The sequence below is a fragment of the Aspergillus udagawae genome (genome assembly GCF_001078395.1).
Source record: "Aspergillus udagawae IFM 46973 DNA, scaffold_3, whole genome shotgun sequence".
NCBI classification, from domain to species: Eukaryota; Fungi; Ascomycota; class Eurotiomycetes; order Eurotiales; family Aspergillaceae; genus Aspergillus; species Aspergillus udagawae.
Genome location: NW_025091266.1, coordinates 2,525,256 through 2,538,502, shown reverse-complemented (window position 1 = coordinate 2,538,502; position 13,247 = coordinate 2,525,256). Strand labels below are relative to the sequence as shown.

Below are 13,247 nucleotides of genomic sequence, written 5' to 3'. Positions count from 1 at the left end.
TGTGGCTTCACACATAGGGATGGACTTTACCTCCTGTTCCAGCAACATCCAGATGACTCGGTGAGATCCATTTCTCTTTTCCTTTGCAACCTGCTTGTCTGACGTATGACATAGAGAAGACAGATTCTTTCTTAGCAAACATCGAATCGCTTTTCCTTTGTCCCTGCAGACGTCATATGCAACACATTGCTTTAAGCAGATGTGAAGGTGAGGGACTATTCACTATGCTCGCTTAAGGCCTGCCACAGCTCACAGCCCACACACAGTGAGGAAAGAAGCGAGATAAATTCCTCGCGAGTAAGTGTTCTTCTTGTCACCTCGCCTTCTCCTCTTCGTGTGGCACTATTATTCTCGCATTCCAGGTGCTCATAGCCTTCCGTTATCTCGTAGCTCTTCTATGCTCTTTGCCACCTTCCTCTAAGAAAGAAACAAGTGAAAGGAATTGTTATTCTTTCAGGGTCAGTCCTGAACCTCATCTCATCAGAGAGAAATAACATATAAAATGGCGGTCATCTCCAAGATGTCAGAGGGAGGCAACGAACCTCAGGAAGACCCTATCAGTGAGGAACTATACCAGCCTGACAGAGAACACCAGCAGGTGGTGCGTAACCACGACATCAGGGGCATTCGTTCCAATCACGCCCGGCGCCAGGCAGAGTACGCCGCTTGGCCGAGGGCTTCCTTCAACGAACGTCTCAATCCTTACACCAGCGAGCAGGGCTCTGATTTCGACCTGTACTCAGTCAGGGAATCGATCGGCTCAGGCAGGGGACGGATCCCACTACCTCCAACTGGACCCCCTCCGCCATATCCTTATGACGAGGAAGTTGAGCGTAGCAGAGGTCTCTCGCGTGGTTCGAACTCGAACGGAGAATCTCCTGCCAGGCGCTTTTGGAATCGTCTTCGTCGACCAGAGCGCAGGGTTCCACCTGTGGTACGTTTGCCATTCTCTCCATCTGCGACTTGAACTTCACTGACATGGCTCTATTTTCTCAGGACAACGTCTCACGTCTGACTGAACAGCAGGGTCGTGCCACGAGCGACGCCCGTAAGCCTCCGCCATACTCTCTATTTGAGCCCTCTGGACAAAATCACGGTGACGACGATAGTGACTTCGATCAAATCGTTGAACTTGTGAGACCTGGACTCACCTTCGGCGACGATCGTACCTTCGATGAATTCTGTCGCCTGATGAGAGCTGGACGGCGTCAGGAGAGCGATCAGCCAGCACCAGCGCAGAACCTTGCAGACAACGACAACGACGGTGACATTAGTCAGTACTTTCAGCTTGTGAGCTCTGAACAGCATCCAGAGAGCATTCAGAGTCAGCCAGGTGCAAGTGCAATTGAGGATCTCCAAGGAGACCCTGAGCTCCCCCCATACTCCCCTTCCGAAGAATACGAAGGACACCTGGAAGTCGACCCGTGGGATGGACAAAACCCGTGGGAGTTCTATCTAGCTGCTATCGAGGCTGCACAGAATCCGCCGGAGGGCCAGCCAAGAACATTCCCTGACGTGTGGGAAGTGCACCTAGAGTGGCTCCGCACTATTGAGCGCAATCGTGCCCCGGTAAACAGAGCCGCGCCCTGACTGTGTGTAGTTCATAGTCCCTTTCTGAGCACATTCTCGAGTTCTGCTGCTACTTGACAACGAACCCCAATCTTTGCCAATTTGTCACTGCCCTTTGCTGTTGTATCATAGGGAAGAATTAATCCAAGTCTCCTTTCCAAAATCTTCTCCACACAGGCTAACAGCCATCCCGATACCCCCTTCAAACGCCACACAGATTGGCACCATCATACGCCGCGTAGAAGGAATGGCGAGATCTTCTTTCAGACGCAAGAGGGATCACTCGCCTCATCACTCCAGACCCCCTCTCCCTCTGCCGTCCACTGTGTCTGAACAGTCCGTCGAGACAGAATGGAAGGAGATAGCCTGCCACACCGCAAAATGCGACATGTGCAACACCCGCAATGGAACAGGCATGTCCCGCTGCGAGGGATGCGGCTGGCAGGCATGCTACGAATGTATTCTTGCTAACGGCTGCAGTCGCACTCACAGGGGAAACGGGCGCGTCCATAAGGGAGTTATTGACCAGACTCTCATCGCCCGTATGAGACGTGGCAGAGTGTCGGTCAAGAGGGAAGAGGGTGGCGCAGGTCAGTTGCGGAGGGGCCAGGCAAGCAATCGAAAGAAAACGAAGAACGAGGAGTCATCTTCGAAGATACCAAGCTCTGCGGATGATGAGGTCTTGAACGCGGCTCGGAACTTTTTGGCGTTTAGTATTGAAGCCATCGGTTTAGCCATCCGGGAGGACGGCCTTGACCGAGAAAATTCACCTGGCGGGGCTGCGCCTCGAGACGAGGATGTTGCGAATTTCATGAGTATGACCAGTCGGGAACTGCATGACTATGCCCAGCAACAAGCCAGCCATGCCCTTCAGGCTTACCTTGAGCGCAGGAACAGAGAGACGGATGCTCAGGTGATTGGCACCTTCTCTGTGACTCAAGCAAGTGTTGACGAGACCACCTCATCGGACAAGACTCAAACGGCCGGGCGTATGCCGGCTGGTCGATACAAGTCTTGATGACTTTGAGGTACTAGATGATTTTGAGTGGATTATTCAATAATTCCGCTGGATAGCATTGGCAATCTCGTCCCCGAGATCACCCGTTTGGGGTCGAATGAGTGCACGTACAGGGCTCTCAGGTCGCCACCGAGACTTCGAGACTTCGAGTGGGACACTAAGGGTAGGTGGGATGCTCTGCAGACCATGACAATCTCTCGGAATGAAATATAAAGTATGCTCAGACATGAGGAATACCTGCTGTAGCCTGTAGGGTTTCGTCTACAGGCCCCGCCTGTCATTAAAATTCCTAAAAAGTGACTCCAAACTTCAAATGGCTTTATTTCCAATCGTTGGACCAACAATAATGTACATTTTTGAAAGGGGAGGTATCCATAGTATACAGAGAAGTCTAGACGTCTATAAGCTACAGGAGCAGATCGTTTGATTTCACGAACATGTGATCAGTAGCAGCTTCACAGCTTGCGGGCGGCTTGAGCAGCAGCATTGTGTACCGCTTGGCCACGAGCCTTTGCAGCCATCTGAAGCAACTTCGCCGTCCTAGACGGGTGCCAGATACGGCTGCCCAAGACAAGCACCCAGGTCAAAAGAAAGAGACTGCCTGCTTGGTGAGCTGACGCAAGAGGAAGAGGGACAAGGTAGAGAAGGGTCGAAATGCCTAGACCGACTTGGACCCAAGCAAATGCAACCACACCGTGTAGGCCCTTCCTGGCGGCAGGTGGAAGCAACCGCTTCATGGTTGGAGAGCGGCGAGAATAAGCCCACAGAGCCATAATGCTGGTGAACGTGGTCATAGCCATGATACGATGGTCCAGTTGCACAAGAGAAGGATTCTCCAGCATGTTGCGCCACCAGAGGTCAGACCGATCCTCGTGCCGTGAATAACGCTCATCAAACAACTCCGACTTGGGAGGAGCCAGACCATTGCCCATGAATGGGAACTCATTGTAAATCAGACCAGCATCCAGACCGGCAACTAGGGCACCGGACATGGCCGTAGCGAAAACCAGAAGGGCCAGACCGGCAACAGATCGACGGAAGATCTTAAGCTTGGGATCACGCAGCGACTCCAGCAGCTTTATACCAGCTTCGGGGTCAGCCAGGAGCCGATGAGACCGCAGGATAGCAAGACCGTTCCAGAGCATGGCAATGTAGCAGACAAAGGCAGCCCCCAGATGAGCCGTCAATCGATACTGACTCACGCGGGGGTGGCTGCCTTGCGCAAAGAGGTCTTCCTTGAGTCCGGACTTCACCATCCACCAACCGATGAAGCCTTGGAAGCCGATCAGACCCGCGATGCCTGCTAGACGTAGCGACATGGGCTTGCTGACTTTCTTCTTTGCGACGAAATAGATAGCGGGAAGCACAAATGACAGGCCAACAAAACGACCCCAGAGACGGTGAATCCATTCCATATAGTAAATCGACTTGAATTCGGAGAGATTCATATTCGGGTTCAGCAGCTGAAATTCCGGGGAGGCACGGTACTTTGCAAACTCAGACTCCCAGTCTTCTGCGTTCATGGGAGGGAGGGATCCGGTGACGGGACGCCATTCTGTAATACTCAAACTATGAACAAATATGGTCAGCAAGTGTCGCTCAACTTGCGATGCACAAAGCGGAACGTACCCTGATTCTGTTAACCTTGTAAGTCCACCAAAGACGACAATACCAAATACGCTGGCCGCACTCCCCAGCAGCCAGTAAGCCACAATCTTGTCAGACACTTTGGGAAAGCTGGACGTGGCTTTAGAAGCTCCATCCTCCAGCGCACCGGCCACGGCTGACCCAGAGACGGATCTCCGTAGGATAGGCGAGAACAGCTTTGTTGCCGCCACGCGGAGCGGGTTTTGACTTGCATTGGAGGACTTCTGGCCGAAGGACAAGCCAACAAACTGCTTGGGAAATGCGGATTTAGTCGCATAGTTCTGGCTCCGTCCGAGGCATTGACGACAAGTGAAGAATTCTTTAGAGAACCGGGGCGCAAGGCTCCGGAACATAGGCACCGAGCCTCCTAAAGAAGCCATGGTGATGCCAACAGCAGGGAGAGTCAATGCTGAACTCCCTCTATGTACAAAGCTGAGAAGGAAGAATGGAAGCTGAGCTTTCAGGACCCTCGAATGAACCGTTGCGGACGGAGATCGGAACGGCCGAAGCGCCGAAGGGCCAATCAGTATTGCATGATTCGATACTCTCTGATGAGGAATACTTCCATATAGCATAACAGGGTTGGTGCAAAATTGTCTTGTCACATCAGGATCTTATAAAAGTGATACCATATGATCAGTACTTAACATAGTTCTAATAAACTCCAATTTGCTTTGTCCATGCCCCGTTGAGGAATAAACTGTAGACACCTGATTTCTCAGGAACCCGTTGTTGATGAGCAAACAATACAGTTGCCGTCCTGGGTTTAGCGTCGTTTTGATAATATCATCATCGCAGGTCGATCTCCATAGTTTAAGAGCGTCAAGTTTGTTCTCAAGCTGAATCAGCTCACTCCCACATCAGGAAATGTCCTACGCGGTCGAGACCAAAAAGCGAAAGTTTCATCGAGTGCTGGAATCTCTGACCAAACCATCGACCGCTGAACTTTCGTCCAAAAAGACCCCCGCAACTCCAACAACAGCTCGCGAGCGTCTTCCCGCAGATCTATCCATCAAGAAGGTCCGACTGAGCAGTCAAGATGAAAGCGACTTCGCAGCGGCCGGGAGATCGATTCTAAAAGCTCGAGCTAGCTCCAAAGAGTCTTCCGTTTCATCAACAACACGCCCTAGCTTCGTCCCGTGGGACCGCGAACGCTTCTTGGAGAGATTACAGACCTTTCGCCGTGTCGATCGATGGTCTCCCAAACCGGCTGCGATAAGTGAGGTTGAATGGGCCAAACGAGGGTGGATCTGTACAGATGTTTCGCGGGTGTCGTGTGTGGGAGGCTGTGGCGGCTCAGTGGTCGTCAAATTACCGGACGAACTTGACGAGTTGGATGGATATGATCTCGACAAAGTCCAGGAGAGGAAGGAAGTCCGTAAGTGCATTGGTACATTTGTGGCTTCAATCGCCGTGAAACTGACCATCCGAAGGTGCCAAGCTGGTAGAAGAGTATGCGAGTCTGCTGGTCAAAGGGCATGGTGAACATTGTCCTTGGAGAAATAGAGGCTGTGATGGTTGGTCAAGCACATACTTTTTGAGTTTTTTATGATTTTTCACTGATCAATGAAGCTACGATCCATCGACTACCGCTCACCAACGCCGACACGGCAATCGCTAGTCTTCAGAAACGTTATTCAAACATTACAAAAATTGCCGATAAGCTACCAGCTGGGAATATTATTCAAACACCCGAGTCATTCAATCTAGAAGATATTCTCAAGATATTGCCGCGAGAAAGCTTCGAAACTGGCGATGTGTTGCGCACCACTGAGTCTCAACTTCAGCAGCAGGAACAATCGCAGGAGCAACAGTCAAACGAAGAAACTCGCGAAAAGAACTCTCAAGTGACACTTGAGCAATCAAAGCCTATCAACAGGACTGCCTTTGCGCTGGCATTCTTCGGCTGGGATGCAGTTTCCAATGAAACTGCCGGCCTGGTAGGCTGCAGTGCATGTTTTCGACGATTGGGCCTGTGGATGTACAAGCCGAAGGATAATGGGGATGCTACAGTCTACGATACATTGGATGTTGCCAACGAGCATATGGAGTATTGCCCTTGGGTCAGCGGAAAGGCTCAAAGCGGGACTGGCAAGTCAACCGAGAAGCAGGCAGACCTGCGAAGCGGATGGGAACTACTTGTTCAAGCTCTCAAAGTCAAACACCGCCGGCAGGTCAGGTCATCGGCTTCCATGGACACCCTCCATGCTGTCTCAGAATCACCCTCGGATGACTTCCCGGTAGTGGATGAGGTGAACGAAGAACAAAAGAAGGCCAGTGATCGAGAGTGGTGGGCGAAACTTCGGCGGATGCGACAGGTGCTGAACGTCAAGTCTCCTCACGGAAAAAAGTCGGCTGTTCCATGATGGTCGGATTCATTCTTCAGCTTGAGCGTACGATATGCTGGCGTTTGCGCATTTCTTCCTATGTCTTTCTTTCGGCTCACCATTGGCTATGCAAGCACGGTGCCATTGGTTCGTCACTCTGTCCATGTATATACCCTGTTTGTCTTTACTGTACATATTCAATCCAACCGAGGTCTTCACATCTATCGCGTAGATCTGATATATTGTCAGCTATATGTGCTGTCTGCTGCAGCAGGCATTCTGATATTGAACCACGCTTGCTGCGCAGACGATCGTGCCGGATGCGGTAAGGGGAACCCCGGCAGACCCTAGACTTAACCAGGGATACCAGAAGTATGAACAGGGACCATGATCGCACGCAGAAAGAACCTTCTTTCTAGTCCTTTATCTCTTCAGAATGTTCTTGTTTACTGTTGAAGACTCTCCAAAATTCCATGTTCGACAAGAGACAATAAGCGTGGCGCATCTCCCGTGGCAGCATGTATGATCCAGCACGGGATAGTTGGGATGAGCGTGATGGAGACGAAGCTCGGTCTCGCCGGGGTCGCCTCGCCTCCGATCTGCCCCATGCCGGCTTCTCATCTTCGGAGCAGGTTCACACTGCAATTTGGGAAAATAATAACACTACTGTTCTGGTGAGTATCTTTTTGGTTCAAACTTGCTATAAATTCTTTAGTCGTTGAATCTGCGAACTGCTTTTATGGTATTCAATTTGGACAGATTCTGCGTGAGCCATTTATCGTTCAATTCTTGATGTCAAGTTCAGCTCACTGTTGCTTTAACGCTTTGTCGCTGACTTTTTTTGAAATGACAGCGACATCCTGACCCCGATTCAAAGACTACCGCATCTACGGAAGTACTATATGCGGAGTCGCAGCCAGCACAACCAGCTACGCAAACTCCTCCCTCCATCTCAACTCACTTACAGTCGCCCGCAAATCTCGCAGCGCAGGTGGCTTCGCATACACGACCTTTGACATTTGCGGCAGAGAATCACCCGAACAAAACAACTACAATTATGGAAAACCGTTCCGATTCGGCGACACCTAAGCCCAGAGCAGATTCTTCAGACAAGCTGAATCGGCCAGACGAGGTCGCTCCGCCTACCGATCAGAATGGATCTCAAGGTGATAAAAAGAGGAAGGTGACCGCGGAGGAGAATGCGTCCGAAAAATCACAACCTGCGCCGGACCGCCCCGTGTCCAAGCGGAAGCGCATGGAAGAGCGCCACCAAAAGCTGCGGAAGCGAGGTAGAACACCTCCTTCGGCGTACTCTCGCCGTGACGCAGATGAGACCGCCTCAGCTGCCCATCGCAATGGCTCAACTTACCGATCCACCTCACCCCTTCCACCTCCACGGTCTCCTACTCCAGAGGAACAACCCCGGCAGCGCAAACGGCCTGGTGGTGGGGCTCGAATGGGACTGGTAGATCGGGAGACATTGCGCCGGAGACAAGAAGAAAGAGATCGTGCCCAGGTTGAAGAGGCGATGCGGGCTTCCCAGGGCCGCGGAGTGGCAGATGTTGTTCGTCAGCACTATAACGCAGTGCCGCAGCGCGGAAGGGAGTGGCGGAAGACGGAAAGTAAGATCAAGGGCCTGCGGAGCTTCAACAACTGGGTCAAGAGTACCCTTATCCAGAAGTTTTCTCCGGACGAGGAATTTCTTGCACGGTTCAATGGCACCAAGGACTGGGCTGAAGATGGCGGCCTGCCTCCGGTAGAGGAAAAGCGACTCCTTGTGATCGACTTGGGCTGTGGCAAGGGTGGTGACCTTGGGAAGTGGCAACTGGCTCCTCAGCCAGTTGATTTGTACGTCGGCCTTGATCCGGCAGAGGTATCAATCGTCCAAGCCCGCGAACGCTACAATGGGATGAAATCCGGACGTGGTAATCGCGGCCGGCGTAATCCCATCTTTCATGCCGAATTCCAACCCAAGGACTGCTTCGGAGAATGGCTGGGGGATGTCGACATTGTCCAGCAGGTTGGCATTGATCCTAATGTGGGCCCAGGGGGGTCTGTCATGAGCTCACGGTGGGGCGGAGGCGGATTTGACGTGGTAGCATCCATGTTCACGATCCACTACGCCTTTGAAAGTGAAGAAAAAACAAGGCAGATGCTGCGCAATGTTGCAGGATGTCTGAAGAAGGGAGGCCGATTTCTCGGCGTTTGCCCGAACTCGGACGTGATCAGCGCGCGAGTAGCAGAGATCAATGCGAAGAAGAAGGAGCGGCAGGCGCAAGCCAAAAAGGAAAAGACAGACGAGACTCCTGAGGACGGAGAGGTGGAAGAGGATGACGGCAAGGTAGAATGGGGGAACCAGATCTACCGGGTCCGGTTCCCTGCTACGACTCCTGAGGATGGTATTTTCCGTCCTCCTTTCGGATGGAGGTACAGCTACTTCATGGAGGAGGCCGTTGAAGAGGTCCCGGAATACGTTGTTCCCTGGGAAGCCTTTCGAGCGTGAGTCTTGGACAACTACTTTTGATGTGCGAGACTAATTTTCCGCAGTCTTACGGAGGATTACAACCTCGAGTTGCAATACCGCAAGCCATTCCTGGATATTTGGCGTGATGAAAAGGATGATCCAGAGCTGGGGCCCTTGAGCGAGCGCATGGGTGTCCGTGATCGAGCCACTGGCGAACTGCTCATGACCGAGGAAGAAAAGGAAGCGGCCAGTGAGTAATTCTATTGAGACCGAGTTGTCTACGCGGCATGACTGACTTGATTAGGTTTCTATCATGCATTCTGTTTCTACAAGGTCTAGTCGGCTGCATACTTATCTCGTAACTTTTGGGAGGCTATTCAATATTCTATTCGCAAGCTGTAAAATATAACCATTCATGGAGTGTTTTTCCTGCCCAAAATTTCAGGCACCAATATGTATAGCCTAAACAGGACTAGCGCCAGCGCGTCGCGTCCTTTGTAGGGACCTCGATCTTATCAGTAGAAATAATCGCATTAGACAGAACTACGAAGTAAGCCAGCACGACGAATCTCAACGATCATAGCTCAAAAGCTCTAAGTCCACCATTACAACCTCATACACCATCATGTCATAGCAGCTCAACCTCTGTACTACCAACAGCCCGCAAAGCCAAGAACCTTACAGGCCCTCCTAAATACAACTCGCCCAAATCTAGATAAAATGTCAGCGACACCCGACACAAGACGCCACCGACATGCATCACGTAACGACCGCACAAGCACAAACCGACACGCCCACTCGCGAACCTCAACGCCTCCCCTCCCAGCCTACGAGCCGCCCATCGCGCCCCTAAACGCCGCAGGGCACAATGCGATCATCGCGCTCCTGAACGCGCCGTCCCTGCGGCAGCTGAAAACGCACATCCAGAGCGCGGAGGAGAAACTCACCGATTCGGCGGGGGAAGTCAACGAGCGGCTTACTGATGCGCGGGTGCGGTATCAGAAGGAGAGGGCGCGGAAGCGGAGAAGGGCGAATGGGGAGACGCCTGCTGCGGAGGGGGCCGGTGCAAAGGAGGAGGACGAGGAGGATGAGGAGGAGGATGACGATGATGGGGAGGAGATAAACCGGCTTGCGCGGTTGGAGGAGCAGGTTCAGAGTGTTACGGAGGAATTGGAGGCACGGATGCGGCAGACGATCGATGCGGAGGTGAAACTTGAGGGGTTGAAGGGGGTGCTGGCGGATATGGCCAAGGAGGCGGAGGAGGCTACCGTTGCGGGCGCTGGGGCTGGGGCTAGAGGACGACGGGGCGGACGAGCAAGGCGGAGACGAGGCGATGAGGAGGAGGACCAGGACCCCGAAGAGGAGGGTGATGAGGACTACGAAGCGACGCCGGAGCCGCAGATGACGGGTATTCCGCCTAGTCGGCGGCTAGGTCAGAAGTTGGACGAGGAGTCGGCGCGGTGGATCGGTCAATCCTTGACACAGAGGTACGTACTGCATTGAGTAGGGCGGGACGAAGAATGAAGAAGGGCCGAAGGTAACAGATACAGATACTCCACGAACAACGCCTACATCGGCTTCTACCGCATCATACACGAAGCCAAACACCCCGGCGACGACATCCCGCCCCTTCCACACGCCTCCACATGGTTCGCGGACATGGAAGATCCCCGCGCAATTACAACCTCCACAACCGACCAGACATCGGCCCGACGCACCCGCCAACGCGGGAGCCCCTCGCCCGCAGACTCAGACGAGATCGCCATCGAACGCGAGCGCATCTCTCTCAAATGCCCCCTCACCCTCCTCCCGTTCCGGGACCCAGTCACCAGTACCAAATGTCCGCATAGTTTCGAGCGCGAGGCCATTACCGATATGATCGCGCACAGTTCCACAACCGTGCCTGGACCTCCGTCACGCGGCCGAAGGAATCGCATTCGCTCCGTCAAGTGTCCTGTCTGCTCGGTTGTGTTGACCGCAGACGATCTGCGCAGTGATCCTGTCCTGCTGCGCAGAGTGCGTCGCGCCGAAGCAGCCTCCCAGCGGGAAGCGGAGGATGACGAGCTGGATGCTGATGGGAACCCCCGTAAGCGACCTCGGGAAGGGCGCAAGAGTGGTATCACTGTTGCAAGCGATGATGACTCGGAAGCGGGGGGTAGCATGCATCAGGAGACAGCCGATGCTGCTGTTCGGATCAAGCAGGAACGACTGTCGCAGGCTCAAAGTGCGCTGTCCGATGATATGGATGATGACGAGTAGTTCCATGGCTTGCTCCAGCGTAGAGTAGTCATCAATATGATCTACCTATATCTCTTCACCTGTTCTACGATAGTGCACGTAACCTTTTTTTGAGTGATATTGAGACTTGAAAGTCATAAAGCATAAATATGAGGACACCTTGCAACCACAATGCGCCGATGCAGCAGTCTGCGACGTGCCATGGGGTATATAAATAAGGTACATGCAGAACAACGCAAAGAAAACAAGTGAGCGTGCGCATATCGCAAACCCTCTCCATTGCATCCCATAAGATCGCCGAAAAAAGCATGTAATGCAAACTTATTAGCCATGAAGTGCAAGAGCTGGAAACAAACATAGGCCAGTTGATCGTTACGTATAGTCAAGTAAGGTATACAACAACGAGTGAAGGCAAAGTTGTACCTCTGTTGTCAAAGGAAGGGAACTCACTTTTGTCGACCATGCTCTTTTGGAAACCATCAAGGAATGGTGTCGTCTGTACCTGACAGTGTGAACACCACCCATGGCGTATTTTCCGGTCAAGCATCTCTGACGAATAATCGATAATCGCATAAACATAGGATACGAAACAGGCCATATGACGATATATCGTCTGCCTGCAAGCCGCGTTTCACAATAATTTTGCCGATTGAATTGGGTCTTCAATGTCAGATCCTGCGACTTGGCGAAGACCACGAGACTTAAAGTCTCAGTAGCGTCGCCATCGGGCTGTCAAAAAGGAGCCGATAGCTTTACTTGGTGATGAGGTTGAGATAATCAGCCACGATAAGCGTCACCATTCTAGAGTCGATCAGTGGGGTTAGCGAGAAATGATGGCTGATATTAGCGAGGCGGGGGCGGGGAAAACTAACGCATGGGGCGCGATCCGCACATAGTAAGTGCCAAATCCGCGGTAGAATCTCAACCAACCCTCCTCACGAGCAACCTTGCGAGCGCAGTCGAACAGACCTTTGTACGGAAGCTGGCCGGTCTTGGGGTCCTTTTGTTGCTTCTGCAGTCGAGTCTTGACAAAGTCGAAGGGCAACGAAAGGAAACTGGCGAAGAAACCGGCGATGGCTGAAGCGGCGAAGGTTTGGCTCTGGGTGGAGAGCTGCGTGCGCGCTTTCAACTGCGCCTTCGATTCGGCAAAGAAGGCCAACTGACCCAGGTTGAGGGCCATAGCACGCACCACTGTCGGGAAAGCTCCCGCCCACAGAGCGGTGATACCCTCGTGCTTCGAGATACGGAACAATGCGTCAACGACGGAACGATAGTTGGCACGGGCCTCTGGTGGTTTCAGGCCATCGGATTGCATACGGATGAGTGCCAGATCTGCTGGGTTTCCAATCATGGCGGCAATACCACCAGCAGTCAAGCCGGCTCCTGCGCGCTCGGCGAATCCGACCTTCCTACCAGCAGCTTCAGCACGCTTGTTAAGGGACTTGCTGAAGGTGTCAAAGAAACCCAGACGGGCAGTAGTGTAGACTGCCTGCCGCAGCAAACCAGCTGACAGACCGGTGTAAAGGTCGAGGACTTTTCCAGAGGCAATGATGTTGCGCGCAACTCCAAATGCAGAGGGACGAGGACCAGTACGAACACCCTCACCGGCCAGTTGCAATCGGACCTTGATCATGTCGATGGGCTGAACGACGACCGTCGCAGTCATGCCGGCGAGACCACCATTGACGAAGGGCAGCGCGGCACGTGTGTACGGTTGGTGCAAAAAATTCACGGCCGGTTGCGGAGCGGGCTCCTTGACAGTACTGGATGCCATGTTGATGGTAAGGCGAGATTCGCACCAAAGCTGTGACAGAATTCAGTCAGTTCGTTGGTCTGGCAGGAGTTGCGATAGTTTTCGACAAGAGTGCTAGACAGAGAGGGAATGCTAGAAAGTAGTTCACTGACCAGGGAATTTCGTGAACAAGTATAAATTCTATGCAAATTTGATGTTAGCCAATGAACTCAGCCCCAGCAGGACACCAAA

The 13,247-nt window shown here is 52.7% G+C and overlaps 7 protein-coding genes across 7 annotated transcripts; 5 read left to right on the top strand and 2 right to left on the bottom strand.

Moving 5' to 3' along the window:
- Positions 1-502: 502 nt before the first annotated feature.
- On the top strand, positions 503-1,590 carry Aud_004738 (uncharacterized protein; the record flags this gene model as incomplete). The annotated part of the gene is made up of 2 exons (XM_043289675.1): positions 503-934; positions 997-1,590. The coding sequence occupies 2 exons, from the start codon at positions 503-505 to the stop codon at positions 1,588-1,590; spliced, it is 1,026 nt and encodes a 341-aa protein (XP_043145610.1).
- A 226-nt stretch (positions 1,591-1,816) lies between these two features.
- On the top strand, positions 1,817-2,587 carry Aud_004737 (uncharacterized protein; the record flags this gene model as incomplete). The annotated part of the gene is made up of 1 exon (XM_043289674.1): positions 1,817-2,587. One exon carries the CDS (start codon positions 1,817-1,819, stop codon positions 2,585-2,587), a length of 771 nt encoding a protein of 256 aa, XP_043145609.1.
- A 455-nt stretch (positions 2,588-3,042) lies between these two features.
- On the bottom strand, positions 3,043-4,614 carry cox15 (cytochrome c oxidase assembly protein cox15; the record flags this gene model as incomplete). The annotated part of the gene is made up of 2 exons (XM_043289673.1): positions 3,043-4,156; positions 4,217-4,614. 2 exons carry the CDS (start codon positions 4,612-4,614, stop codon positions 3,043-3,045), a joined length of 1,512 nt encoding a protein of 503 aa, XP_043145608.1.
- Positions 4,615-5,101: 487 nt separating this feature from the next.
- Aud_004735 (uncharacterized protein) lies at positions 5,102-6,600 on the top strand (the record flags this gene model as incomplete). The annotated part of the gene is made up of 2 exons (XM_043289672.1): positions 5,102-5,612; positions 5,807-6,600. The coding sequence occupies 2 exons, from the start codon at positions 5,102-5,104 to the stop codon at positions 6,598-6,600; spliced, it is 1,305 nt and encodes a 434-aa protein (XP_043145607.1).
- A 479-nt stretch (positions 6,601-7,079) lies between these two features.
- On the top strand, positions 7,080-9,364 carry abd1 (mRNA (guanine-N7)-methyltransferase; the record flags this gene model as incomplete). Its single annotated transcript, XM_043289671.1, has 4 exons — positions 7,080-7,235; positions 7,415-9,060; positions 9,109-9,275; positions 9,330-9,364. 4 exons carry the CDS (start codon positions 7,080-7,082, stop codon positions 9,362-9,364), a joined length of 2,004 nt encoding a protein of 667 aa, XP_043145606.1.
- A 381-nt stretch (positions 9,365-9,745) lies between these two features.
- On the top strand, positions 9,746-11,284 carry Aud_004733 (SUMO ligase MMS21; the record flags this gene model as incomplete). The annotated part of the gene is made up of 2 exons (XM_043289670.1): positions 9,746-10,512; positions 10,576-11,284. 2 exons carry the CDS (start codon positions 9,746-9,748, stop codon positions 11,282-11,284), a joined length of 1,476 nt encoding a protein of 491 aa, XP_043145605.1.
- A 731-nt stretch (positions 11,285-12,015) lies between these two features.
- Positions 12,016-13,037, bottom strand: Aud_004732 (putative mitochondrial dicarboxylate carrier protein; the record flags this gene model as incomplete). The annotated part of the gene is made up of 2 exons (XM_043289669.1): positions 12,016-12,064; positions 12,136-13,037. The coding sequence occupies 2 exons, from the start codon at positions 13,035-13,037 to the stop codon at positions 12,016-12,018; spliced, it is 951 nt and encodes a 316-aa protein (XP_043145604.1).
- Between the last annotated feature and the right edge of the window lie 210 nt (positions 13,038-13,247).